This window comes from Gymnogyps californianus, chromosome 1 (assembly GCF_018139145.2).
Source record: "Gymnogyps californianus isolate 813 chromosome 1, ASM1813914v2, whole genome shotgun sequence".
NCBI lineage: Eukaryota > Metazoa > Chordata > Aves > Accipitriformes > Cathartidae > Gymnogyps > Gymnogyps californianus.
Genome location: NC_059471.1, coordinates 34,145,023 through 34,172,137, shown reverse-complemented (window position 1 = coordinate 34,172,137; position 27,115 = coordinate 34,145,023). Strand labels below are relative to the sequence as shown.

At 40.3% G+C, this 27,115-nt stretch overlaps 1 protein-coding gene across 1 annotated transcript; it reads left to right on the top strand.

Moving 5' to 3' along the window:
* The first annotated feature begins 1,400 nt into the window (after positions 1 to 1,400).
* On the top strand, positions 1,401 to 26,094 carry WBP4 (WW domain binding protein 4). The gene is made up of 10 exons (XM_050902258.1): positions 1,401 to 1,485; positions 7,951 to 8,023; positions 9,525 to 9,587; positions 9,681 to 9,804; positions 10,603 to 10,824; positions 11,760 to 11,815; positions 14,950 to 15,016; positions 17,000 to 17,160; positions 18,219 to 18,445; positions 20,900 to 26,094. Coding segments are annotated over exons 1-10 (1,203 nt in total). The 5' UTR covers positions 1,401 to 1,483; the 3' UTR covers positions 21,108 to 26,094.
* Positions 26,095 to 27,115: the final 1,021 nt, after the last annotated feature.

Here is a 27,115-nt window from a genome sequence, read left to right as displayed (position 1 = left end):
CTACACTTATAATGGAAATGCTGACAAATGCAGAACTACTGCAGTTAGCTATGACAGTCTGACCACAAGTTCTCCTTCAGGAAAAAGCAACATTACTTCCCCCCCTCCTTTTTAAGGCTGCTCGATAGCAAGCTGGGGCAGGGGGTGTGCGGTACGTACGGGTACCTCTGTCTTATCCTTTTATTATGAATTTAAGCAACTCTTATTCCACTTATTTCCCACATGTTGAATAAGCCACCCTCTGGTTTTGCCATAAACAACCAGAGGGCCTCTTAAATCCATGACTCACTCCGCAGGCTTCTCCTCCACCCTTGTGCGTGACTATAGCAAAAAGGTTGCCAGCTGTAGTTGGTGAATTATTTTTTTTTCGCAGCACCGTCGGGAAGTAAGTCACACAGCGCTGGGGCGGGAGACGGGAGCGTGGAATACAAACCCGGCACGAGTTTCATTTGTGGGGGGAAGCAGCTGAGGAGAGGCTTCTCCGGCTTCACCAGCCCCGGCCACCCGGACGCACGGGACGGACGAACACCCCCGGGGGGGCAACACGGCCCGCCCGGGGCCGACGTGTCGGTAGCGCCCGTGTGCGACCGTGTCGTGTGTGTTACCCCTCACCCCCCCGCCGCCTCCTGTCCCGGGGCGGCGCCGGCCGTTGGCCCCGGCCCCCTCCCCCGCCGCCTCAGGCGCGCACGCACGCGCCGCGGCCTCCCCGTGCAGGGGCGCGCGGCCGCCAACCGTCCTGCGCGCGCGCGCCCCCGCCCCGGCAGCGCGGAGCCGCCGCTGCCCCACGACGGCGGGCGGAGGCAGAGCCGGCAGGGAGGGCAGGGTGGCGGCGGGAGGAGGAAGAGGCGAAGTCGGCACGGAGCACACCACACCACCCCCCCGAGACACACACACACGCGCGCTGCCTGAACTCCTCAGAAAGTTGGCAGGGGCGTCCGGCGGGACGGGGCGCCGCTGGCCGCGGCCCGAGAGCGCGCACCGCCGCCCGCACTCACGGGGCCCGCCGCCGCCGCCGCCTCCCCAGCCCCTTCGCCTCCCCCCCCCCCCCCCCGCACCTCCCCTCTCCCACAGCCGCGGCGGGGCAGGAACAGCCCGGCACGGGGTGCTGCCGGCGGCGGGGCTCGAACCCGCGGCCCCCGGAGGCTCGCCCCCCGCGGGGGAAGGGGGAGAGCCTCCCCGTCCCCCCGAGCGCGGGGCCGCCGCAACCTGCGGCGCGCGGGCGGGCGACACTCACCGAGCGGCGGCCGCGGCTCCCTCTCCGAGCGGCTCCCCGCAGAGCGCTCGCCTCTCCCGGGGGCGGGGGAGGAGGAGCGGGCGAAGGCAGGAGGTGGGGAAGGGCGGGGGAGGAGAGCGCGGATTGAGCCCTCCCGGCTCCCGTCGTCGCGCTCTATGCCCCCGCCCCGGCCCGCCCCAGCGGCGCGGCGCGGCTGGCGGCGAGCGGAGGGGACCGGCGCGGTGCGGAGGCGCTGCCGGGGAAGCGGCGATGTGAGTGCCGGGGGCCGGGAGGGAGCGGGCAGAGCCGGCCGCGCTCCGCGCGCAGACCCCGGCCCTGGGGGCCGAGGTCGGGCAGGGCCGGCAACGCGGGGTGGGGGCGCCGGCGGCCGGGCCGGGCCGGGCCCGGCCCCCGTGCCCGCAGGCCGTGGGGAGGCCTTGGGGCAGCCGGGCTGCGGCTGTGCCCCAGCTGCGGCCGGCGACTCGCGCCTCGCTGACCGAGTTATTTCCCTCTCGCTCCGGTCCCTCTGCTCCCGTCCGTCCTCTCCCCCCCACCCGGTTGTTTGTTTCTGCTGCGCTTTCGGCCCCTTATCTCTGCCAGACACGCCGGGCGGCTTCGCCTCCCGCCTGCGGGGGACTTCGCGTCCTGCAGCGCCGGGCGCTGAGCGCTGCGGGGGAGGGTGTCTGTCCCTCCGACCCCCCTGCCCCCTCAAACCGCGGCCTCCTTCGGCGCCTCTGGTTCTGGGTGGAGCGTGTGGAAGAAAGCCTCTGTGCCTTCATTTTGCTGGCCATCACTACTTCTTTTAAGTATTTGATTAGAAAATTTGTGTTAATACCTGAGCACATTTCGGGGGGGTAAAGATCCAAGCTTTGGTCTTTATTAAGTGGGAATGTCATATGAATGGCATTTGCTCGTTTCTGTTACTTTTCAAGATATCCTAACTTCTCTACTGAAAAAAAAAAATCTTAACCTGATCAAAAATTTCTTTAGAGATCTTTCTGTGGGGAAGTATTTGATGGTTAGGTTGTGTGAGCCTGTCTTGCAGACTGATACTACATAGAGCAGTGTTCTTAATTTTAGTTATTGCTAAAATTATACCTGAACAGTTTCCTGACCCAATTTATGTTGCTGGTTTTTTCCTCTCTTCTAATTCTTATCATATTCTTCTTGACATAGCCCATATCTTTCTTCTGCATCTACAGCAGCAGACGTCTGCTCTCAGTAGATATCCCTGACTTCAGATACTTAACTTTTGAAGGCTGACTCAGGCAGTTCACTTCAGGTTCCCTGTATAAGGAAGAAACACGCACCTATGGAGTTCAATTTGCATCTCAGATGCCTGTTTAGGATGGAAAGAGTGGTGTTTTGGAGATGACAGTCTCCATCTATTGGCATGGAGAACTTAGGCAACTCGATATCTCACTTTTCAACAATTGCAGTTAGGGGAGATGAGGTCCACTGGAGCTCCATACATGCAGAAGGCTGCCTGCCCTGATATTCTTGTGCATTCTTGTATATTGTTAAAAATATTTGTAGCATTACTTTTCAAGTTACATAATTTACAATTTAGAAAAGAGATCTGGCAAAGCAGATCCACGCGAATGATCTTCAGCACCAATACAGGTCAGACTGAGCAGGTTCTGCAGACTCTGCTGTCTGCTCAGATTGTCTTGCGGGATATTATGATTTGTATGTTGTTCAGAGGGGGCTAATATAGTAATAAAAAGCAGCAGCCACTCAGGTTGTAAATTAGAATTTACAGGATTGCCAAAAATATAATCGACTTGAAGGCCAGAAGAACAAAACCCTTCAGAGAACTGCCCTGTTTCATGTGGATGAAACTCCCATCCAGTACTACTCTGTAGGAGCCCACATACAGACGTATATTCTGTGATATGTTACAAGGCCAACAAGCTAAGGTTAGGTAGAACAGCCCTGTGTATTCGGTGTGTCAGGGTGCTGTTTTCTTGAGTCCTTATTTTTAAATACCATTTTTTTAAAAATAAAAATGAAGGGCATGTATCTAAGAAGAGTTCTTAGAGTAGGATTAGTGCACTATGAATGAATGGAGTTACTGTGAATTATTTGGGAGTGTGGGTCGTTAGGGCCATGGCACTGGGACCTATTTCACGGTACAATAAAACCTTTTCCTTTTTGGCCTCCTTCCCTGCCAATTTTAGGGTTGCATTCTTAGGTCTTACCAATACTGGGATATTTGAATTAGAATTAGCTGTTCTGGAATGGCTTCCCGTGTGGAGGAGGGTCTATTGTGAAATATATGTGATTTTTTTTTCTTTCATTCTTTCTACTTCTTTCCATTACAGAACTATTACTTTTCTTTAGAAGTACACAGTATTCCAAAATAGAATTTATTACTATTTCTGAATGCTATGTCCTGTTGAGTGGCTGCTGTAGAGCAGCCACAATAGCTACTCTGAATTCATTTCCTTGTGTAGTCAAGAACTTGAATCCGTGTATTACTTACTTCACACACCTGTATTCAAGATGATGCATGCACAAGCTGTTCAGTGCTCAAACCTGCAGAAAGCTGTAAGATATTAACTTTGTGTCAAGTCTTCAGAGGTTGTAGATATTAATACCAAAGACGACTGTGGAGCATGTGTATGATGTTTTTTACCCCCTAAAGGCTTATAATTTGGACAGATCTATCCCTGATACAAACCCCCCTGCATCCCTGCCAAATTTCAAGTCTGATATTTTAGAACGGAGCTATTCAAAGCAAATGCTTCCAGATTTTGTTTGCACAGCCAAATTCTTATTTTTTTTCTTGTGTTCAGAACCACCTGAAGCAGTTGTTTCTTTTTTTTTCCCCCCTTCCTTTTCCCCTCCCCCCACCCCCCCTTTTAATTTCAGCCGGTATGTGGTAGGAACAAAAACCTCCAGCCCAGTCTCAAAGTTTGGCAAAGCTGCCTCAGCTGAAGATAGCTTCTTTATGAGGGTTTCTTAAGCTTCCCTATATAAGGAAAGCTGATGGCACCACCTGTTAAAACATTAATAATACTGTAAGTTGTGAGGAGAAGCAGCTCGCAGGTTGACAGTTCGGGGCCCTGGACCCCAGTGCTGCTGGAGTTACTCGGCAGGTTACTTTCCGAATGTTGTTGACAGAACCTGTCCCCTTTCTGTGCTCCCAAATGCATAGTTCACGTGCTGGAGTGCGTAACCCGGTCATTGCAGTGTAGGCTGTGTGATTCTCATGACTCAAGAAATGAATTATGCAAAGTAAAAATACCTGAGTTTTGGAGTTTTCTCTCTTGAGTTTCAGCATTTTCATATCTTTTGAAATGGCGAATGTCACAGGCACTGTTAATGCAGAGTTGCTACTTGTTCTTCCCCATCTTCTCACTCCCTCTGAAGTTTTAAATGAATTTCAGAAATCTGAAAATGGTTTTAACTTTGACGCTATTTGCACTCTACAGCTGTTTGCAGCAAAGAGTTTGTCATTTCATTAAAGTTTCAAGGAAACAGTTTGATGTTCACTCCCTCTTTTTCCCTCCTTCCCCTTTAGCCCTCTGAACCGTTGCACATTCTGCCCCTGAGTGGTTTGACCAGTAAAAGTTGAAAAAAAAATCATTGTTCTTTAGGAGACACAGATTTCTTGCAAGATAGTACAGGATTTCCAACTCTGGCTGAAAGTTTACAGCAGTTTGTCCAGAAGTTGCCCAGTGCTCATCTGTATTGGCGCTGCTCTGTTCCCTGTGTGCCCAGTAGCAGGTTGCCAAGCTGACTTGCTCAGCCAGCTCTGGAAAATGGGGCTCCAAGAAGACTTTGTCAGAACCCTTCCTAGGAGGTAGAGCTTCGCAGTACAACTTGCACGCCTCTCCGGGTCCGTGTCACCAAGCTCCTGTTTGGGAGCCACACCTGGGTAAATGTGTACAACGTTGAACCTCAACCCTGCAAAGCCAGACTTGATGCGCTCTGGACTGTATCTTCGTTTTAGTGAAAGAAAGGAAGAAAGATAGTTGTGGTGATGATGGCTAGCTGGTCAGCTTTCTGGTCCTTAGGAGGCTGGCCCAGCTGTAAAGCTGAAAACAAGAATCAACCTTAACTTTACTGATGTAAGTGCAGGCAGAAGATAAGGAGCCTTAAAAGCTGTACAGTTTTGACTGCAATGACTTTTTAAAATAACTATGTTTCCCTTGATTTGTACACAATTATTCAAGTAGAAAAGACCTATGTACCACTTTAAGAGCATCTGCTCTCAAGCCTGTATTTGGCAGATTAATAAAACAATCGCATACTTAAACATTGTCATCGATCTGGATTAACTTTCAGATTTGTGACTGGAGCCTGTGAAGCACTTGTAGCATCTCACTGAAGTGGGGTCTCACTTCAGTTGCTGCTCCTTTCCAAATGCTCCTCTTTGGTTTGCTGTCATGACAGCACTGTTGGTGGTTTGCAGGCTCCACCGTTGTTACAATGGCAGATGTTACTCGGTGGGTATTTCAGCTGAGCTTGCTCTTTTTTTGAGTGGTATGAACTCAAGCAGAAAATCTTTAAGAGAATTACTCAGCATATAACACTCCTCGTGCTCATAAGTCACAGAATTGGGACCATAATTTACACAATTAACTTCATTAATCATGAAATGCAGGATTTAAGGTTCCCAGGATATCAGGTCTTCTGCGCAGAGTATCATTTACATTTATTTTATATGTAACAACAGAGAGCCAGCTTCAATCTTTATGAACACCAATAGGAGATGAAGATAAAAGGCTTCTGTCGTCAAGACCTGGATTTGTGCTTAAACCCCAGGTGTGCCCTCAGGTTCTCCAGCATGATTACTCTTACGTGTAGCTACAGCGGTTTGCAACAGATGTGATGTCCAGTAGCATTTAGGAAAGAAATCAGTGGAAAATATAGCTGTGAAATTAGAGCTCGTCACACTCTCAGGTCTTGACTTTTGATGGGTGCAGCTGTACAGTCTTAATTTTAGCACTTACACTTGATTCTGTTGAAGAGAGAGAGCCAGCACCGTTAGGTTAAACTTGGAAATACGCAGATGTTCTTGCACATCCGAAACATGCAGTGAGGCTCTTTTACAATTTATGTGTTTTCTGTCAGAATTGGTCCATTGCCTTGGGAAAGTTAACCCAGCTTTTAGCTGGAAATCTATCTTGCATGATGTCAAAGGATTTAGAGACAATTTAGGAGCCATAGCTCAAATAGGAAAAAGGGCCTTGAGGTATTTCTGAGCACTGAATTTCTCCCTCCCACTCAGCTGGTTTTCCAGCCAGAGTGTTCGATTTCGCAGGCTTTGGCCCTAGTACATTTTGATATATAAATCTCAAAAGCCTTTTAATTAAATGTGTGACTAAGTAATCACCCAGTTTTAAAGTACACCATTTAGGGATGAGCGGATTTCTGTTTAAATGGGGGGAAGCCCAGCTGCTTCTTTCTAGCTTTCCAGAAGATTGCTTGAAAAACTGCATGTTGCTAACACAGTATTGCTTACAGGTTGATATATTTTTGCAGAGCATATCCTTTGTACTTAACACTTTTAAATAATTGTAACCTCTTAGAAATTGTATTTTTACATTAAGCGCTGGTAGGAAAGCGTATTTTGATATCTGCTTAAATTTTAAGAGTTGAGTCAATCAGGTCTGTTTCTGTTACAGATCTACTCACATGTATCATAAGGTTTGAGGGTGCTGTCGTTGTGCATGGACGTTGTTTTGGTTTTATTGAATAAAAATGTCAGGAAGTATTTTCCTTGAACTCTGTACATTGATCTTCAGACGGAAGGCAAAGATCCATTTTTTGGACTCATCTTTTTTAATGTTCTCAGTGTAATCTTGAATTGTTTTTGTTTTCGCCCTTCATTCTTTTTCATTTTAACTTAAAAATACAGAAGTCTGTTGCTGGAATGTGTTCTGTTGAACCAAAGCATTGCATCTGTTGCTGCAAGCCAATGAGAAATGGAATTATTTCTGCACAAGCCTCATCTGGCATTAGAAAGCATGTTTTGATGAAGAAACAGCCATTGGAGGGGTTTTGTTGCTAAATACTTTTATGTACTAACTTTTGAGTTCTGAAGAGTTTTCCCCAGGTTTCCTCACACATATGCAACTTACCTAAATTGTGTGGTTCAGAAATACTCACATTTTTACACTGAAACATTCAAACAATTTACTGCTGTGTCTGTGACCCCACAGATCAGAATCTGTCCTAGGATTCCCCACAGTAGCTCACGTTGTCCAGAGCTGCACCTTTGTGTTGCTAAGCTCACGGTGTACAGTATCCAAAGTAGACTTCGACATTCAATCTAAAGTTTTACACTTAGAAACATTTATTGTATGCATTTTTATGAAAAATAGTGCAAGTTGCACTTTTCTGACAGTTCTGTGTTTAATTAGGGTATCTAGAGCTGCTTGTTTATCTCTGGCTTGCTTTGTCCTGTATTTCTGGTTCTTACAGCATCACCTCCATTGTAAAAATTTTGCAGTCTTCAGGGGTCAGATGGGCACAATCCCAATACTGAACTGTGCTTTATGGGACACAGTAGTCAATGTAGCTATTCTTGCTTGCTCCCCATACTTTGGTTTACAAAAAAAAAAAAGAAAAAAGAAAAGAAAAACTCTTAGCACTCAATGGCCCAAAGAAGACTAAATTTAGTTTCTGAAGTTATATATATATATATATATATATATATATAAAAAAAAACCTGTAGCTTTGATTATTGTTTCAGATTATACATCTTTTTTTTTTTCTCTCCCCAGGGCCGATTACTGGAAATCTCAGCCAAAAAAATTCTGCGATTACTGCAAGTGCTGGATAGCAGACAACAGACCTGTACGATGGTCTACCATACTATGTCAATGATTTTGAAATACTAGGAATTTGAATTACAGGCTTTTAACATCATTTTTGATACTAATCTACTGATGCATGAAATTTGTTTTTTAAAAATGCCTTTGTAATACTTGTAATATTTAAAATATATTACGTGAGAGACAGATACCTGCATACAAGATGGTGTGTGCTGTTCTACTTGGCAGTACAGATAAGAACTGAAATATCTGACCCTGCTTTTTCTTCAATTTCTGTAATTTAACATTTGATCTGTCTTGAAACTTTGTCTGTGCCTGTTCCTAGCCTTCATATGCAAGTAGAAAGCAAAACCTGGCATACATACTGTTTATATATGGTAGGCCTGGTACAGCCAGCGCTCTAAGCGTTTAAAGCAGGTTTCTTTCATTTCACACAGCCCACAGAAACATTAGTGGGTTACAGAAAGGTGTTTCTGACTTGCAGATGCCTTTTGCAGACTACTAGACCCACTGGTTTCTTACTTGGAAATAAGTTTTGCATTCCTGACTTGATGCCAGGGGTACTCCTGGAGCTGAGCTTCATCTGGCTTACAATTAGATACCTGCAGTTCAGAATGATAAGTGTGAGCTAATTGGTTTAGGTTTCTTGTAGTCAGTGAAGAGAAATACACATTGAAGGGGAGGATTTGGGTAACTTATAAAGTCTGTCTTTAAATGAGATGAATCATGCCCTGGATGTGCATCCTCTGCACATCGGTTCATGCAAAGAAATTCTAGGGTTACTAGGTCAGGCTTTGGCACCTAACATCTGAACACCTACATGAGCTCAGATGTTTTTTGTGAGAACCACATGAGGACTTCCACTGTTGTACCTGTAGAGGTTCTGAACTCCTTCCAGTTCCTACTGGCTTCAGTCTTTCTGGCAGCTTTTTGGCTTGCAGACTGTTCTGTTGTCCTTAGTTACCCAACTCTCCCACTTTGTCTTTTCCTCTCTCTCTCTCAGATTCATGGACCTGCAGACTACTTTAAGTTCATGGGATATTTGTGGAGCATAGCATAATGTAATTAAGGACCATAGCTAATATTTGGAACACTAAATAAGCCATATGGTTTTTTAAAGTTTGCAGGAAAACAGGGTAAAAAAAAAAAAATCAAGGGATGATGCTTGGAAAGATAGCATGGAGAGGGAGCCCAGATTCCCTGTTAACTTGTCTCCAATGTGTGTGCTGAACAGTATTATTTGAAAAATTGTAACTCTTATAAACACAGACTATGAAATTTTATGATACCATTTTGGAGTGTTACTGATTTTTCATAATTTCTATGTTGAGTGTTTCTCAGTGTTGCTGAATTCCTATAGCCATTTTATAGCTGTAGTGTTTGCTCTAAGTGTTTTCAGAACAGGTTACATTTAGGCTTGTTCAACTAAGTTTAGTCTAACTAAATTTTAACTAAGTAAAATTAACTAAATTAAAATTGTATAATACATATTATTTTTCTTGGTTTTTTTTCTCGCTTTGAAGAGCATTGAGTTTCATGAAAGAGGAAAGAATCATAAAGAAAATGTGGCAAAAAGAATTAGTGAGGTAACTCAAATATTTGCACAAATGCTTATTTTTAATCTCTTTCATTATCAGACTTGTTTAATTTATTCTCTTGGGTTTTTTGTTTTGTTTTAGATTAAAAAGAAAAGCTTGGAAAAAGCAAAAGAAGAAGAAAACATGTCAAAAGAATTTGCAGCAATGGAGGAGGCTGCAATGAAAGCATATCAAGAGGATTTGAAAAGGCTTGGAATTAAGCCAGGTAGTTCATATAGCTGCCAAAAGATTAAAGACAGAATTGAAAGAATATTGAATAGGAAAGTTTTTTCTTAAATTAGGTTTTAGGAACATGAGAGGAGGCCTCCAGGACTGTGTTTGCTCAGCTAAAAAAAAAAAAAGGAGTCTGCAAATTGCCAGTAGTAGAAGTTGCAGTACAGAATGTTTTTAGCTACAATATCCGCTGGTCCATGGAACAATCCAATTTGGAGTAGAAAAATTAAACAACATGATAACAAAAAATAGGCTGTAGTTGGTGCTTTCAATCAGCAGTGCAGCTTCCCTTAGTGAATTTTATGTTTCACTTTTGCCAGTTGGAGACAAAAGTTCCTATTGAGTAGGAGAGGTTGGGTTCTCACTCGTGTCAAACAGTGGAGATGAGAATCTCCTACTCAGCTTGCAGTTCAGCAAGTACCTTCATTCTATCCATGTGAAGACATATTATCCTTTAAAAAAGGGTTGTAGTTTCAAGCTCCTGTAGAAGCTTTTTCATAACTCTTTTAGTTTCTTTTTTGTTGTTTAGTTAGAGCTCATTGGTCCTTACAGTTTTTTCTCTTTATGTTACTCATCTTTTGATATTTGGACTTTCTTATGACACTATAGTATTGCTACGCTGTGAGATTCTTTGGATATAATCTTTTAAGTTCACCTGCTATGAGTGTAATACTAATGAGTGAAAATACTCATAAGAACAAAATTTCCTATTTGCTGTTGCTCAAGGGTGACTAATATTTAAGCTCAGATTATTACTCTTTTTTTAAAAGGGAGTATTATTTTCTTTAAGATGATGTAGGTCCCAGTTCGACACAGAGTAAAACACAGAGTAACACAGTGGAAACTAAAGGAAAGAAAGAAAAGAAAGAGAAGAAGGAAAAGAAGGAAAAGAAAGAAAAGAAAAAAAAGACACCTCAGGACACCTCAATGCCACCAAAAATTGAAACAAAGGAGTGGGTGCAAGGATTTTCTCCCGAAGGCTATACATATTACTACAACACAAGAACAGGAGGTAAAAACTAGTGAGGAGCAAATGCAGATACAGTTATTGGATATAAATGAGAAAAGACTACCTGCATTTCTTTACTCTTCTGCTACTCTTCAGTAGTAAGCTGATTATTAAAATGTGAACAATTAGATGGAATTTTGATACTAACATTCAAGACTTAGGCATCCAGAACTTCAGACTGGTTTTGCTCTTTGTTAATAATGGAAGAGTGCAATAATTTCACAGTTTCTGGAAATGTTTAGACTTTCAGAGGTTAAGTATACAAAAGATAGCTGTGTTCTTCCTGAAGAAGCTTTATGATGAGGAATGTGAAATAAATTGATTGTGCCCAAGTAAATGAGAGCGGTTATGGATTGCTGTCTGATTGTTTCTTTCCACATTTACAGGATTTATCTAACTGACTGACTTCTGTTGAGGAGCTATGTGTTATCATCTACTTTAGAGCATAAAAGCAACCCTCCTTAATGATTAATGAGAATATTACAAACTGTTTCTTATAAATTTAAGGATTAACATTAGTATTTACCGTAGTCTTTCCTCATACAAGATAACTTCCAAAAGGTAAAAATCTTGTGTGTTTAGTTTCTTCTGGCCTATGCTACCATTAAAAAAAAAAAACACAACACCTTTTTGGTACCAAAATTCCAGTATCTGTGTATCAGCCATAGTTTACTAGAGTCTGGAAGGTGGTTAGTCCTGGTAAAGCCAACTGTAATTATGATACTTTGGTTTATTGTTCATACCATAGTTTGATCAAGGATGATTTATATTCCAATGAGGTGTATCTTGTTTGTATTACTTGTTTAATTACTTGAGGTATATTACTTGTTTGTATGTGTGCACACATCAGTGTCATACCCTTTAGATCTGTTTTTTCTAAAGATTATTAAACATAAACAGGATTGACTGACGGGTGAAATATGTTTTTGTTTTTTAAGAATCACAGTGGGAGAAACCTAAAGGATTCCAAGGCAACTCTCAAAACTCACAAACGGTAATCAAATACTGTTATTCATACTTTTCTTTGTCCTTGTAAACGCTTATCAGAAGTAAGCTAGGCAATTTGCAAGTCTTCTGATTGCAGAAGATAAACTGTTTGCTCTTAGTAAACTTAGAAAAACATAATTTGAATATATAGAATGTTTTATGATACACTTGATGAAAACTGAAATTTTACTATACGAATCTTTTTTGGCTAATTTGTTTATCAAGGGACAAGAAGTGATAGTGGTGGATGTATTTTTACAGAATGCTTTTTTGATGCTTCAGCCCGTAAAATTGAAAGCTTTTGGGAAATTCTGAATAAATTCTGTTCAACCCTTTGTGAATGAAATGTAATTAAAAAAATTAAATCTTAGACATTTGAAATAGTTAAGACTCCTTTTTCTTAGGAAACATTGAGATTGCATTGTCAGATAGTTAAAAAAAAGTGCCTATTTTTTGTGTTTGCTTCAGGATACAGTTATGTGATAATTTGTCTTTTTCTTGGGTTTCTTACGGTCATGGAACCCACGTGCAAGCAACCTTTTAGCATATTACTTTATTTTCCTTATTTAAGGCACAGAAAAACTTGCAGAGTAGTCCAAAGACAGAAAGATTTCTTCTTACTATTAATGGGCTTTCCCCGATACTTATCACTCCAGGATTTTTGTGCTTCACAACATTAAAAATAGGATTTTTACAACGCTCCTGTGAAGTGATGTTATGTTTCCCCATTTTCACGATGGGTGTCATAGGTACAGTACAATTTAAAGTTAGTTTTGTTTGCTAATGTTGGATTTTATGTTAGAGATCAAAAAAGCCTGGCTTTTTCAGAATGCTTGGCATTCTGTAGCTCTATATTGTCGCATCTCAGAAGGTAGCCTATGCTTGGTACTGGTTTACTTACAGTCAGAGGAGAAAATGGTTATAATTGTGTATATTTTTAGGCAATTGAATCAATTCACAAAGTGTACATGAAGTCTCATCTGTATTCCATCTCTTGTTAAGGCAGTGTTTTATCTCAAAAATGCAGGCTTTTTCCATCCAGTGTTCATTCCCAAGAGACTGCACGCTTTGTGTCAGAGCTGCCCATCACATGCTACTCTGGCTTTCTGATTCCTTTATCCTGTGGTTTTGCACGACTTGTTAATCAGCACTTCAACTTTGTCTTTTCAGTCAAGGCATAGCTTTGCAATATTTATAAGCCAATCTTACTGTAGCCTTCCACTGAAAGTGGTGGTCCTGTGACTAATCTTGCATGGTCCTTGGTGCATATTTGCTCTGACAGTGAACTAGTTCAGGGAGTGAAGACATCAAGAGTTTACCTTAGTGCTTTGTAGGCTTACTTCCTTGCCATCAGCTCTCTGGGTAATCAGAGAAATGCCGGTGCGGGGAGAGCAGATGGAGGAGAGGAGGAGCTCCCTTCTTGGCAACAATTTGAAGTTAGCTCGTCTCAGCTATATCATAAACACACACCTTCAGGCTCAGATATCTCTCTAATGCCACATGGCTGTATTTTGCCATTCCTCCCTCACCCTGCTCGGTGACTTTGTGGTGTCTTGAGTTATTTTCGCTATTGCTAAAAACAAGCATTTGATCACTCCCTTATTTAGTCTGAGCTAAAGATATTGGGAACATTCCAGATTTCTACAAGGACTCACTGCCCAGAAATTAAAGGGCATGCTTGCAATATGTAGTGCAAGTGAGATTCACAGGCCCTCCTTGTTTTACAGCACATTAGCTTGCTGCTCAGACTTCGTAAGAGGTGGAGAGAACAGAGTAATGAAAAGGCATGTTGAAGACTACCTGTAACTTCAGTTAGATTGACATCATGCTTGTTAGCATTTATGTAGTAGGATACTCAGTGTGCCTAGTGTCAAATATCTGCTGAAAACCTCTAAGAACCAGGTCTAAAATGCTCAGGATCTAACTCTAACAAAAAGGATAGGTTGTACTTAAGACTAGTTTTTTGTCCTCTTTCTACTTACATAAAATAAATTTTCCTTTTGCTTCTTTTGTTGAAATTAGCACACTGAAACTTTTGAGAGCAAAGCCTTGAGGAAACTTGCTCACTGAAGGCTTTCTTGCCTTTGCTTGCTCTGAACCTACTGGTACAATTTTTCCTGTTTACAGAGCGGGTACAAGAACTTTAACTTCTGGTTTTCTTGTGGTTTTTTTTTTTTTTTTTAAATAAAAAAGTTTTAATAGAGTATTAAGCAAATGTATAGGTATGTGTGTGCGAAAGCCTATTTCTATGTGTATGTGTATGTATACACACAGACATTTATTAATGCAAAAATAACGTATGGTGAAGCTACATAGATGTTCTGCCTAATACAGGGGACGGGCAGTATTAGTACTTAAGGAGCAGTAAAATAGTTCTATGTGTAAGTGTTGATGAAAATCAGGTTCTTAAGGAAGATTTTAAGTCATGGGTAGTGACTGATTATCTAGCTGTGGCTGATTCTGCAAGACATCTTTATTTTAATTACATATCCACAAATACATACCAGCAACTTCTGCCACATTTCATATATATTTATTAATCAGTAGGGAAAAACAGTGCTTTGTTGAAATTGGTGCTTTACTAACGAAGTAAATTCATTGGCGTGCATTCCTGCAAAGTTTGAGTCATCAATTATTTTTGGTAAGATGTATTTTGGGATAAATTTTAGAAGTTTTTTTTGTTTGTTTATGTTTAATTTGTGATAGTATTTATTGGTATTGGTTTTCTGTAGCCCTCACAAAACCCTGAGTCTTCCAGAGAAATTTTTATCAATCTCTACTAAAGACAGTGACACAAACAGGAAATTACAACCTCAGGGGTGAATACTTTGGAAAATAAAAAACATGTAAAATAATGGCCTGTATAATACTTTGAACTGTATGGCAACATTTACTACACTGCCTCATACTACTTATCCACTGTTTGAAAAAAATTGTGTATGTGCATTTGCAGTATTTTAAGTCAAGCAATTCAATCTCATTTGAGTCAAAGGGAATACTTTCTAATAACTTTAGGGGTTCAAGCTTTAAAACAGTAAAATTATCACGAACAAAAAATACTCGAGGGTTGAATACTCTTATAAGTGATGCTTTGGCTGATCCTTAAAACTTTTTTAATTAGCTCCTATGTCTTTTTCTTAGGCAGCAGAGTGGGTAGAAGGTGTCACTGAAGATGGTCATACCTATTACTATAACACACAAACAGGAGGTAAGGAGAGCTTGTTTTCCAGTTAAGCTCCGTTTCAGAAGAGAGGGTTTTCAGAACAGCATTTTGTTTTGCAAATAACTGCATTTTAAGGCCATTACTAAGTTTTGTATGTTTTAAAATGCTACCTTAGTTGAAATATACTTGTTACTTAAGTCAGTGTTGGCTTTATAGCTGTATTGTCAGTGTGTATACATTTGTGCTTCGTAGGTTTTTTTAGACATTCAACTTACAACTGTAAACTATGGGTTCTTTTCTACGTATATATTGAAATTATAGTTTGGAAACCAGAAAGGGGCAGGATTTTGTTTTGATAGGTATGTAGGACTGAATCAGAATCTCCTAAACTTTGCTTCTTGCTGACATAGCATTGAGAAGAGAGTCCAGAATCTTACCTCCTACTTCTTTTCCCCGTTTTCTTCCCTACATGGGGAACTTTGTGGTAACTCCTTCAGAACAGGCATCTGTTTTCTAAATCTGTTTGAATCATTTTAAGGTCAATGATGCCTCTCTGGAGAGCAAGTGATTTTATGCTGGCTATGAGTTTTCCTTCTGCTGTTGGGTATGAAGTGCCGTTCCTAATGATACCAAGAATAGAAAAAAAAAACCAAAACCTTTCAGTTTTTCAACATGCCACTCCCCTGCCCAAATGATGATTTCTTCTTTTGAAAGGGAAAGGAGATGCTGGTTATTTTTAAACATTGCCTTCTAAGTTCAGATACATTTTATGCCTTTGGTTGTGTTGTTTTTTAAAGTTCTTCATGGACACATGACACTCATTAAGAATATCTTTATAATCATCGTATTTGGTAAAATTTTGGCTTGTGAGATTTTAAAGTGATCCCTTACTTTTATATAGCTGTAAGTGTCTTGGAAATGCTTGAAAATTACTTGTCAGTTCTGTTAACACTAATCCCATCCTCTGAAGACAAGACAAATTTTTAACCGAGGGAAATAGCCATAGTGTTTCATCTCAGGCATGTAACTTAGGAGACCGGTATCTCTAGGCTTAGCTCTACGAGTCATGCTTTGGAAGGCTGCACCTTACTCCACTGGCTGTATGTGGCACCTAGGAAAGTGAACTGTTTCAGTTACTAGTCTAAAGCTAGGTGACAGCAGTACTCTTAAGAGACTGTTCTGTTCATGCAAAGTCACTCATTGCCAGTTTCTTACACCTTTACTTCTTCAAGATACATCTAGGCGCATACCCGTTAAGTGTTGTTTTCAGTTAGGGATTTCTTTGGAAATAGATAAAATAATTGGAAAAAAAGTAGTTTTATTCCCTTTGAAAGCTTATATAAAATTATAGATTGAAAATTGGTGTACTTTTGCCTTATTGTTACTGAAACCAGTTTTAAGACCATTGAGTCAACTTTATTTAAATATTTCCTCTCAGTATATTTGCTGGAATACTACCTTTTAATTGAAAATGAGGTCATATCCTGTACATACTTTCATGTCTTTTCAGATTGATGTTTGCATTTCCTTATTTGCTTGACAGTTCTTTAATTGGAGACCTAATGTTACCGAGCCAAGTAGCACAGGGAATGGGTTTATCTGCCTGGAGAGCTGAGGCTCGCAGTTACCGTTCTTTATCTTATCCTGTCTTTGTAATCAATGGACAACTCAAATCAAATAGGCACCTCGAGAGGGCTGTTTGTCTGTCCTGTGTAAGGATGAGAGGGACCACAGTCTTGTGGACCGCAGTTCACTGTGCGTGGTATTTTTCTTAAGCACTAATTAAAACAAGCTTTATCAACAGTGAACTCAGCTGTCATGACTGTATCTCTGCTGGGAAGTGAAATGTTATCTTTCTGATTATGTTTATTAGAACAAACATACCAAACAAAGGCAAAAGCCTTGTGCTAAATTATTTGCTGTATTTTTGCATGAGGCAGCACTGCTGCTGAAAGGTAATGTTGTTGAAGCAATAATAGATCAGAATTAGAAACATAAATAATGTGGTTTTTCAAATACCTTGGACAGTATCCACATGGGAGAAACCGGATGGTTTTGTTTCATCTTCAAATAAGAAGAATCAACGTGACAAGCATTCTGAAGATCTTGCAGAAACAGATTCCAAAGCATCTGACTCAGACTCAGAAGATAGTGAAAATGAAGCACAGAGTTCAGAAACAAATTTCAAGGTAAGTTTTCTCTTCAGATTTATTTTACATACAGTATTAATTTTCTAGCATAAAATGATTTATCTTTTGTCTCTTGTGATAAGCTGTACTCATTGTAATGAGGTTAAACCGTATGACTGAAATTAGAAGTTTGCACTTGTTTGAATAATAAAATGAACCTTTATTCAATTATTTGGCCCATTAGTGACACTGTTCCAGAATAGAAAGCATGATCCTTCCTTCAGCCCACCAGTAGCAGCTTGAATTCGGCAAGAAATGTGATGTTCTCTGAGAAAGGTCACTGTCATCTCGCTGAAATAATCCACAAAATGGTTTGGATTTCAGTGTGAGGATGACTTCAAACCTTGATTGGTAAATGTGACTGCCAAGAGACCTTCAGGGACTGCTTTTGACTGAAAATGACGTGGTTGTAGTTTCCTTATTAATTGAGAAAAACATTGGCAGCACATAGTACAAAATCCATATCAATTACATATTTTTGTCTTCAGATTTAACACTTAAGGTAAAGGGTGTGATTGTGGCTCTGGTTGGGTCACATGGTTTTTCTGAAACTGGTAGTTCAGAACAGGCAGAGAGAGTTTAAATATAAGATGTATTCATAGATAGGTGTTAATTCTAAAATATATATTTTTGTATCACTATGCATCGTTATAAGCTACTACCAGGTATTAGCTGTAAAATGTGTGTATCTGCATGCACAGAAAGTTATATGTGAATTTTTGCACACCACACACACCCCCCCCCCCCTTTTTTTTTGAGACATGCTAAGCTTTGTTTTGTAAGGAAGTTTGTATTGGCTACTCTTGCTAACTTCAGCCTTGGTAGATAGGATTTTCCAACTTTAACTTTTCGTAACATTTAAGATTTTTTTTCAACTCTGTGATGAACGCTTAAGGAGAAAAATTTAAAGATTTTATTACAATATGCGTTTATTGTTTCAAGTTACTCTTGGTTGAAAAGTATGAATAGTAGATAATAGTAAATAAAAGATGTAAAATAAAGCTACATTGTGTTTTTATTTAGGCATTTTTGCTTAAGGTGGGTTTTTTCCTCTTTAGAGGAAAGGAGATAATGGTGAAGAATCAGAGGAAGGGAAAAAATCTCCCAAAGCTAAAAAGTTAAGTCCTTATGGGAAATGGCGAGAAGTTAAGCCAGAAGGAACTGTTGATAAAGAGGAGAGTACATCAGCTTCCCAAGAAACCTCTAGTGATGCACCTAACAAGACCAACCCTTATGGAAAATGGAAAGCAATTAAAGAAGAAGAAGATGAAGAAGAAGAACCATGGTGAGGATCTTTTTACCATAGTTATTTTTATAGTATTTGTTTCCAAAATACTTGTTTTCAAGAGCTGAAGCTTTTTCTTCTGACTTCTGGCAGAATTAGCACAGCAGTGATTGGAAACGTAGCCCAAATACAATTCTTTCTGCAGTGATTATTTTAAGTAATAGCTCTCCATGGCAGACGGTGGTGTTTTGGTTTTAGTGTAGAAGTTCACCATGAGTACAAAGTACATTAAAGTGATTTAAAGGATCATTGTCATCCATCATTTTTCTCAGAGGCTGAGTATCAACTGTTTAAATGTAGTTACTCTAAGCTTATGTTCCTTAACATTGTCTCCTGCAACAATGTGGTTCAGCTGCCTCAGGAGCTCTTCTGACTGTTTTTTCAACTGCTTCCAGCCTTGGAACAGCATAGTCAGCTTTCTCAGGGCCTCCAGCTTCCAGGCTAAACTTTGTTTCTTTGTGATGAGTAATTAGTTGGGCTAACTCTGCCTGGAGTTTGAGATGTCTAGATCTTCTAGGACCACCAGCAACCTTATCTTGATCATACTGGGTTAGCATTGGTTTGAATTCCTTCCCTGTGGGATCAATAGTTGCTGACATAATGATAATGCTTTTTTAGACTGAGCAATTTCTACCCAAGCCTGGTATGTTTGGCTGAGTTACTTCCACAAGCAGTGAATTATTTCTCACTTTGTGGTGGTGTACTAACTCTAACTGTTCACTTGAAGGACGCAGCCTAAAAGACTCTTCAAATTTTTTATCTTACTTTCACCTAGTATTGCAGTAAAAGACTTCTGGCTCAACTGTTTTTCTTGTTCCCTCATTTCAAAACAAAGTTAAACAAAAACAAAACAAAATCCACTACAACCTTTTCTGCTGTCACTATGGGTAAGTCCTGGAGGCTCTTATAAGGTGGTGGGAGACGCTTTCTGTAATGATTTAACTGAGGAGATGAAAGACAAAACGTGTAATCTAGTTATGCCAATTTTAAATCTGGAAGCTGTCTCTCTCTCCCACGTCCAACCGATGTACTGCAGATGTTTTCATGACATGCATCTGATCAGGAGGTTTGGTTTGGTTCGTTTTACGGCATAATGCCTGAGATGGTTCATTTTTTTTGTGAAGTGTGCTGTCTTTTATGGCCAGTTTCTTGTTGTGTGGCCCTCCAGGAGTCCGGAGAAATTAGGTTTCAGAGAATGAAAACAGTCTTTTCCCTCATACTCACCCCATTCTCCAGCATTTTAGTTCTAAATTATTCAGCAGATAGAGTGTTGACACTGTTCAAACTAAATTAAGCAGTGATATACTTCCTTGGAGATGATAATGTTCACGTAACACCTCCTGTATTGGACCAGCTAACCGCTCCTTGACTCCAGAGCTGATAAATTCTTTCAGGTTTTTGGAAAGCACTGTCCAATAAAAAATGCTTTCAGCTACTGAACCTTATATATCAGTCTGTACATTAACACACAGGCTTGAGATATATACACATGTAAATGAGACAAATGCAGTTGTCCATTATTTACTTTAAATTGAGACTAGGCACAGTGCCAACCACTTTCAGGAGGTTTACATTTTTGAGATACAGTCGCATTTTCTTGACTTGCTTGACTTGCAGTCATTCTCGTGGCTCTTGTTTGGGTGCTTGAGCTGATCCATGTCTTCCTTGAAGCGTAGGACCTGAAACCAGGGATAGTACACGAGCTGACATCAGACTAACACTCAGTAGTACTGAAAGATTTCTTGTATGGATTGGCCAGGAATACAATGGGTGTCTCTTTGCAGCAGTGTTATGCTGGTGTGATTCCTGATGGATTTGTGATTTAGATAATTTTCTGTGAACTGTTCAGTTGTTCTCCGTTGTATGTTTGTGCCACAGGTTATTCTTGTAGAACACAGTGTTTTGCTGTTGACCCCTTAAAACCGATTGGTCATTTTTAGACGATGTCTTTGATTTGTTCAGATTAGTATTAGCTGTGATCTTGTTCTCCAAAGCTGCTTCTCCCAACTTGGGGTCACTGGCTGATTTGGTAAGCCTGTTCTCTGTTCTGTCATGCAGACCCTCAAGGATGGACACTTTGAGAGAACTACTCAATAGCATTTTGGCAGTGAACCACTGCTAATTACTCACTGACTACTGTCTTTCAACTTTCTTAAATTTACACACATGTGGCCCTGTTATCTTTTGCAGGACTATTTACATGATGAGTGCTTGGGCCATGCTATAAGCTCTGTACAGAGTGAGGTCTTAGTTTTTTACTTTTTATGGCAGCCCACGCAGAAGAAACAAAGAACATTTTTTTTTTTTCTTGACACCTGTCATGATGATGATCTTGGCTAGAAGACCGCATCTAGCTCAAAGCTGTTTTGACAATTAAATATGGATGTTACTGTCTGCAGTACACCATGTTGTTTTCTCCATGTAGATTAACCCTTTCATGTTTTCCTCTCCCAGTGAAAAAGTGGACCTGGAGCTTCCTAGTACAGAGAGTGACAATCTACCACCTCCAGTGCTAGAGGTTCCAGAAGATGCAACAGTGATATTTAAAGAGAAAACAGTCACCTCCCTTGGAGACCTGACAGAAGGGGTGCCAACATTTAAAAAGAGGAAATTTGAAAATGGAAAATCTAGAAACTTAAGACAAAGACTAAGTGATCAGTAATACTTAACAAATGATTTTAGATTATGTTTAAGCTAGAGTGAATCAAAAGTTTAATATTTTAAACAGGCTTTTATAAAGAAAATGTTGGATAGAAATTAAGGATTTATAGGTATTAAAACATATGTGAGTTGTAATATTTTTTTATTTTATTTTGATGTGATTGATTTTGGAACGGAAGTTTGTGTCATATTACTTATGCAATATTGTAAATACATTTATTTTTTATTTTAACCATGCCATCTAAGTTCAATTTGCTCTGTGTATGCTGTTTTAAATACATTGCGTAAGGTTTTTTTACTCCTTTTCTAAGTATGGGAGAATGTTGTAATCTTTAATCTGGCAAAAATGACGCAGACCTTTCATTTTTACAGAGGAATTGGATCAATGGCATGTACTAGAGAGTAAAATCATCCCCCAAGATTGTTTATGTGGAGTAGTTTCCCAACTAATGAGTAAAAATATTGTGCTTACTAACCCTTGGCTAATCGCTTGCAAAAGAGTAGGTGGTGAGACTGCCAACATTTCAAACAGATCATTTGAAAGCTGTTTTTAGAGGAGTTAGTCACATCAGTGCCACTCATTACAAAGGACATTCTGAAAAATTATTTGTGTACATGCATGATAAATGTATTAAACCTCTATAGAAGATTTAAACCTGGTGAATCTTAATTTTTAATAACAGCACCAGAGCCACTCCTGTTGGAGTAAATATTTCTGTGGTGTCTTCCTGTTGCATTTTGCTTTATTGTTGCCTCTACTTGAATTTTTCCTTCTTTTTACACGTCAGGTTTTCTTTTTTTGGTCTTGTTTTCTTTTTGTCTCTTTCCCTGTAAAAAAACAATTGTCTGATATTTTAGTGAAAAAATATTCCAAAGACCTGGCCCTGCTACAGCATACAGCACCCTTTTTGAGGTTGATGGGGTTTGTCTGTTGATAAGAGGAGTGTATTGAATAGCTGCAATGTTCACTAAGCTGAGAGGGGCTAAGTGTATTGAAGCTTCATCGTTGTTAGTACCATAGGAGAGGAAAACAAAAGATGGATAAGTAGAGCTGATGGCTGTACTGTCTAAGATGGCTTGGACATTTTCTTAAGGATCATAGATTTGATTTCTTCACTTGGTGGGATTGGCCTGCATTTAGCATCATCAAGATTCATTGGCTGAGTAAGAATACAGCTACACTCATTGCTTCTGTAGGTATCAAACAGTGGACCATAAAGGTTCAAATCATGAATCCATTAAAAAATGTCTCTGTTCCTAAAGCTCACAGTGTTTCGTTCAGGAGAGTCTCAGTCAAAAACAGAGGGTGCAGTTAAGACAGTTGTCAGAGTCCAGCTACAGCAAAATAGAGTTGGTAACTGCTGCGCTTGAACTTCATTGAGAAAACGACTGTTAATCTGTCAGATCAGCGGAGAAAGGAGTGCAAGACAGGGAATCTGGTTTATCACGTATTACAAAGGAAGCTGAAGTCCTTTTTTCTATTCTGTGACATTTTCTCTGCGTGTAGAAGAGAATTAAGTATTGTATTTAATCCCATGTGTTTCTTTGGCTTCATCAGCATTGTGGTATTTCTTCTGATGTTTCTTTTGAGAAATTTGAAAGTTTCCTCTAGTATCTAGCCCTGGATTGTCATTTAGAGATGCAGGATGCATGCTGGATGCTTTCACAGTCACAGATGCAGGAATGTACAACATGTACTCCACATGAAAGACCTCACATGCAAGGCTAGAACAGATTTTCACTCTTCTTTGAACACTACTCCAGCAGCTAGGCGCCTGCTCTAACTTGAAGCTTCCATGTGTTTGTGACCGGTTTACGCTCAGTTCCTCCCAATTTACACAAGTATTGCCCTTCAGCTCAGCAGCTTTTCTTCCTCTTGAATCCATCACATCTTTTCTCTTTGGAATCACATAAAGCGTCCTTGTGTGACAGGACCTTCAGTGCTCCACCAGCACTTCTCTTCATCCATTCCAGCCTGAGTTTGCCTAGACTCTATGTTCAAGGAAGATTAAGGCCACGCGTGATGTCACTAATACTTCCTTAGCGTATTGGAAATAACTCTTGATACGTCCCTAAACCACATTTGCCTTTCACATGACTGCATCATGCTGTCTGCCATGGGTGCCCTGTGATTTACTAGTACAACTAGCTCTTTCTACTCCTTTGCCATTGTTAACTGCTGAGTTAACAGCTGATCATGCTTGCCTTTCAAGCGCAATTTTTTTTTCTTACAAATTTGTTTTGTACTGCTGTACTCATCCTGCTTCTGTTAGTCCAAGCCTGAAGTATATACATTTCTTTATGATCTCTGTAAAATTATTTTATTTATTACAGTTTTATACAGTAGTATAGTTTTTTTGTAGGCTCCACTCTTAATGTCCTCTGAGGACATCCTTCCTCTTTTAGTGAGGTTCCCAAAACATTAGCATCTTTCCTTAAAAATGTTTTGTCACATTGAAGTGGTCATAGGCAGTGATTTAAGATACCTGTAACTAAATTGCTCGAGCAGATGATCAAAAACATCTGAAAATAAAAGTATTCAAAACTTGTTTCCTTGAGGAGCTGCTGTTAGTTGTAATATGAACCAAAGGTCTTTGTCAAGTACTGTGTTAAACAGACAAACCAAAACATGAGGAAAAAAGATTAAATGTTTCCTTTTTTCACTGCTAGTAAAGTTGGTGTAAATACCACACGCTTGCTTTTGCTGATGTGACTTCTAAAGCCTGCATTTCACAAAGAAATACAGCGCTTCACTCCCCACTACCTCTGAAAGTCAGTTTGAGGAGAGACCAGTTTATTCTTTGTCCTTAAGTGTAAATTATAATAAGGGCCAGTTGAATCAAATTTGGTATATCCAAAGCCACTGTTTAATTTTGCACCATGCTGTCATTCAATTTCCTTATTGTGTATCTAAACCAAATATTTTCTCTTCTATACAAAAATACTGTCTTGTGTGAGATTTAAGGCAGACGCTGCTTTTCCAGGACATCTGTTCTGCACAGATCTCTCTCCCTTCTGTGCTATCTCCCTGCAAAATCTTCTGCCTTTGGAATTTGCCGTAGGAATCCTCTAGGTATTACCATAGTTACCCTCCTCATCTGCTAATCCTTCCTTGGGCCACACTGGCTTTTGACAAAGGAATGTTCCTTTTACTGTTCCAGAAGAACAGTGTTTTCAGAAGAAGAGTGTTTTGTTTTCTGACTAATCCATTTTCTATCATGCAGCGTGTTTTTATGTGCTTGGCTGCTTTTATTGCAAGCTCCTTGAGTGAGGACTACATCATTGGTTTCATAGGCTGTCGTAGACATTATTAGCAGTATGAGAAGGAGAGTCGGAGAGAAAGGGGGAGTCATTGCAATTTCTGATGATGATTTCTTTTGTGTGGTTTTGAGCAAGTCAATTCACTGCTCTGTATTTTTCTTTCCTTGCCTCATCTTTCACCTGCCCTGTCTGTTTAGAAAGACAGCTTCGCAGTACAGGACGCTTGGCTTTGGTGTGCGTGTTTTTACAGTAGGGCCTGCCTGAAGTTGGTGATGCTTTTAGAAGCAAACATATTGCATACACTAAAAAAGAAAATTATTTTGTTGGGCATTTGTTATGCCAGGAGCTGTGCAGAGACCTGCTCAGTTTGAGCCAGATTATAGAATAATCCTTGTTCCTATTTAGGCTAAGCCAAATTTTAACCCTTCACTTGGGAATTTGTAGATTGAAATCCAGGCTTTCTCAATAGGGTAAAGTTTGCTTTTTGTTTGACCCTCGTAGACAAAATCTGTGCTGCAGCATCATCCAGCCCCAATATTCGGATTTAGAAGGTGAGACGGCTGGTCATGACATAGATCTGAGTAAAATTCACTAACCTGTGCATGTATAAAAACATTTCTCCTTCCCCCCTCCTCCCCCCCCCGCCTCCAAAAAAGATGTTATTTCAGTGCAAATTTTGGCATCTCAGAAAGGGAGTAAAAAAATTATTTCATGCTGCTTGGTTTCCTTGGTTTGCTTTTTGAATTGTGCCTCCCCTTTTTAGTACTTTCCTTGTTATTGCTGTCTTCCTCCAGTATTCCTATATATGCAAATCTACATATCACCGCTGTGCCGCGTTGCTAGCGTCCACTTTCACCTTATCCCCTGCTCTACTGCGATCTTTGGACAGCTTCACGTTGTCTTATGTAGGCCACCGTGTCTCCAGGTACCAGCTTATGCCGAGCGCTTCTGCTGCCTGTTTGCATCATGCCCTGAAGAAGTACAACCTTACCTGTTTTCAGACAACATGCAAGCTATTTCAAGACTGATTACATGTGCTCTTTTGATTTCCTTGATAATTTGTTTTCCTGAGACAGATTTCATTCTGTTCCTCCTACAGGGTTTACAGCCCTTAAATCCTTTCGCTTGTTGGTACAAAACCTGTCTGTATACCTTCTGCTATCTGCTGCGGCAACCCCTGGGTTCTGTTTTGTCAGCCATATCTCTTCAGTCTCTCTTGTATCTACCTCTTAAGTCCTCTTACCTTCGACCTGCTAAATTATTTAACTTAGAAGTCATGTTAACCATTTGTGTGATTAACAAATTTAGCTTTGTGAAATGTTTCAGGATATAGCTTGAATAAAAGTTTCTGTACAAAGCAAAAAGTGTTGCAAATAATAATCTGAAAAAGGCTAAATTTGCCCAAGAGAGTTCCCAGAGAGTGCCAGCAAACGCAGGTCTGATTTTACCTGTAAAAGTAGAAATAGCCTATGTTAAAAACCAGCAGACAGCATTATACAGACCACAGGCTGAGGACCATGGATTTTAATGGCTTGCTTAACTGAAGATACCGTGAAGAGCAGTGGAATGATTGAAAAGCGCTTGGTTTAGTTTGCGAGTATTGTCTGCAAAGTTAAACAGCTGGTTTCTCTTTAACAGCTTCTCAGTTGCAATTACAAAATATTGCAAGCTCTTGAAGTGGAGTTTATATGAAAATACTGAATAAAGCTTTCTTTTGAACATCTGTATTACTGTTGCTCGTCTATTCAAGGGTTTTAGGACAACCTGAGAGATTTATGGGTGCATATTCTGTTAAAAATGGGGCCTGGGGTAAATATAAACCAAAATAGGTATGTAAATATGGAAATGCTTCTTAAAAGAAATACTTTTATTTTGTGGTCACCAATGTAGTGTCTGGGTGCCTTCCAGTAGCACATTAAACAGTTACTGGAAATTGTTTTATTCTGTGCATCAATTATGAGTAACAAATGACCTGGGTTAAAATTGTTGATTTTAAAGTTCTTTTTAGTTCAGGTACGGTTTGTTGTAGTTACTATTTAGTAACATTCAGAATACAGCTGAATATATAAACTTTCTGATGATAACAGATTGTGATTCAGTAGTCTTCATATCTGCTGGTCTTAAGAATGACGAGCAATGCCCTGAGAGTTAAAAATATGCACTTTTAAAAGGTGGGGAAATGCATGTAAATTATTTCCTAACATTTCTTTTACTGAAAAAAATCTTTTTGTCAACGTGACCTTCTGGCACTTTTTTTACAGAAAGTGAAAAAACTGTTCAGCTGTACTAAGCAGCTAGAAAAAAATAAGGTATGATGCAGGCAAACAGTTCTGCCGGACTATGAAATATATTTTCTTGCTAACAGTGTTTGGTTATTTCTTCCTTTTAGCTAAATGAGAACAAGCAGCTTGCCACTTCAGGTGAATAACTTCATTTGTAGTTCCAGGATTTCTGAGGCATTCCCCTGTACATTCTGTTGATGATTAAATGAAAGCAAGCAAGGGAAGGTACCAGGGCTGTTCTTTTGCAGAGAGTAAGCATCCATCTTCCCTCTGCCATAAAAAGGGCTACTTCCAGGCGCAGCTTTTGTCTGGCTTCCGTCTTTACTGGGTGAGGCGCTGCCGCTCGAGACCCCGGCAGGGAAGTGAAAGAGATCCAGGAACTACGTTTCACATCAATCAACAGGAGCTGAAGAGAGATGAAGTTGGTGCCTTGCACCAGCGGCAACACCGCATCCACGCGGAAGGT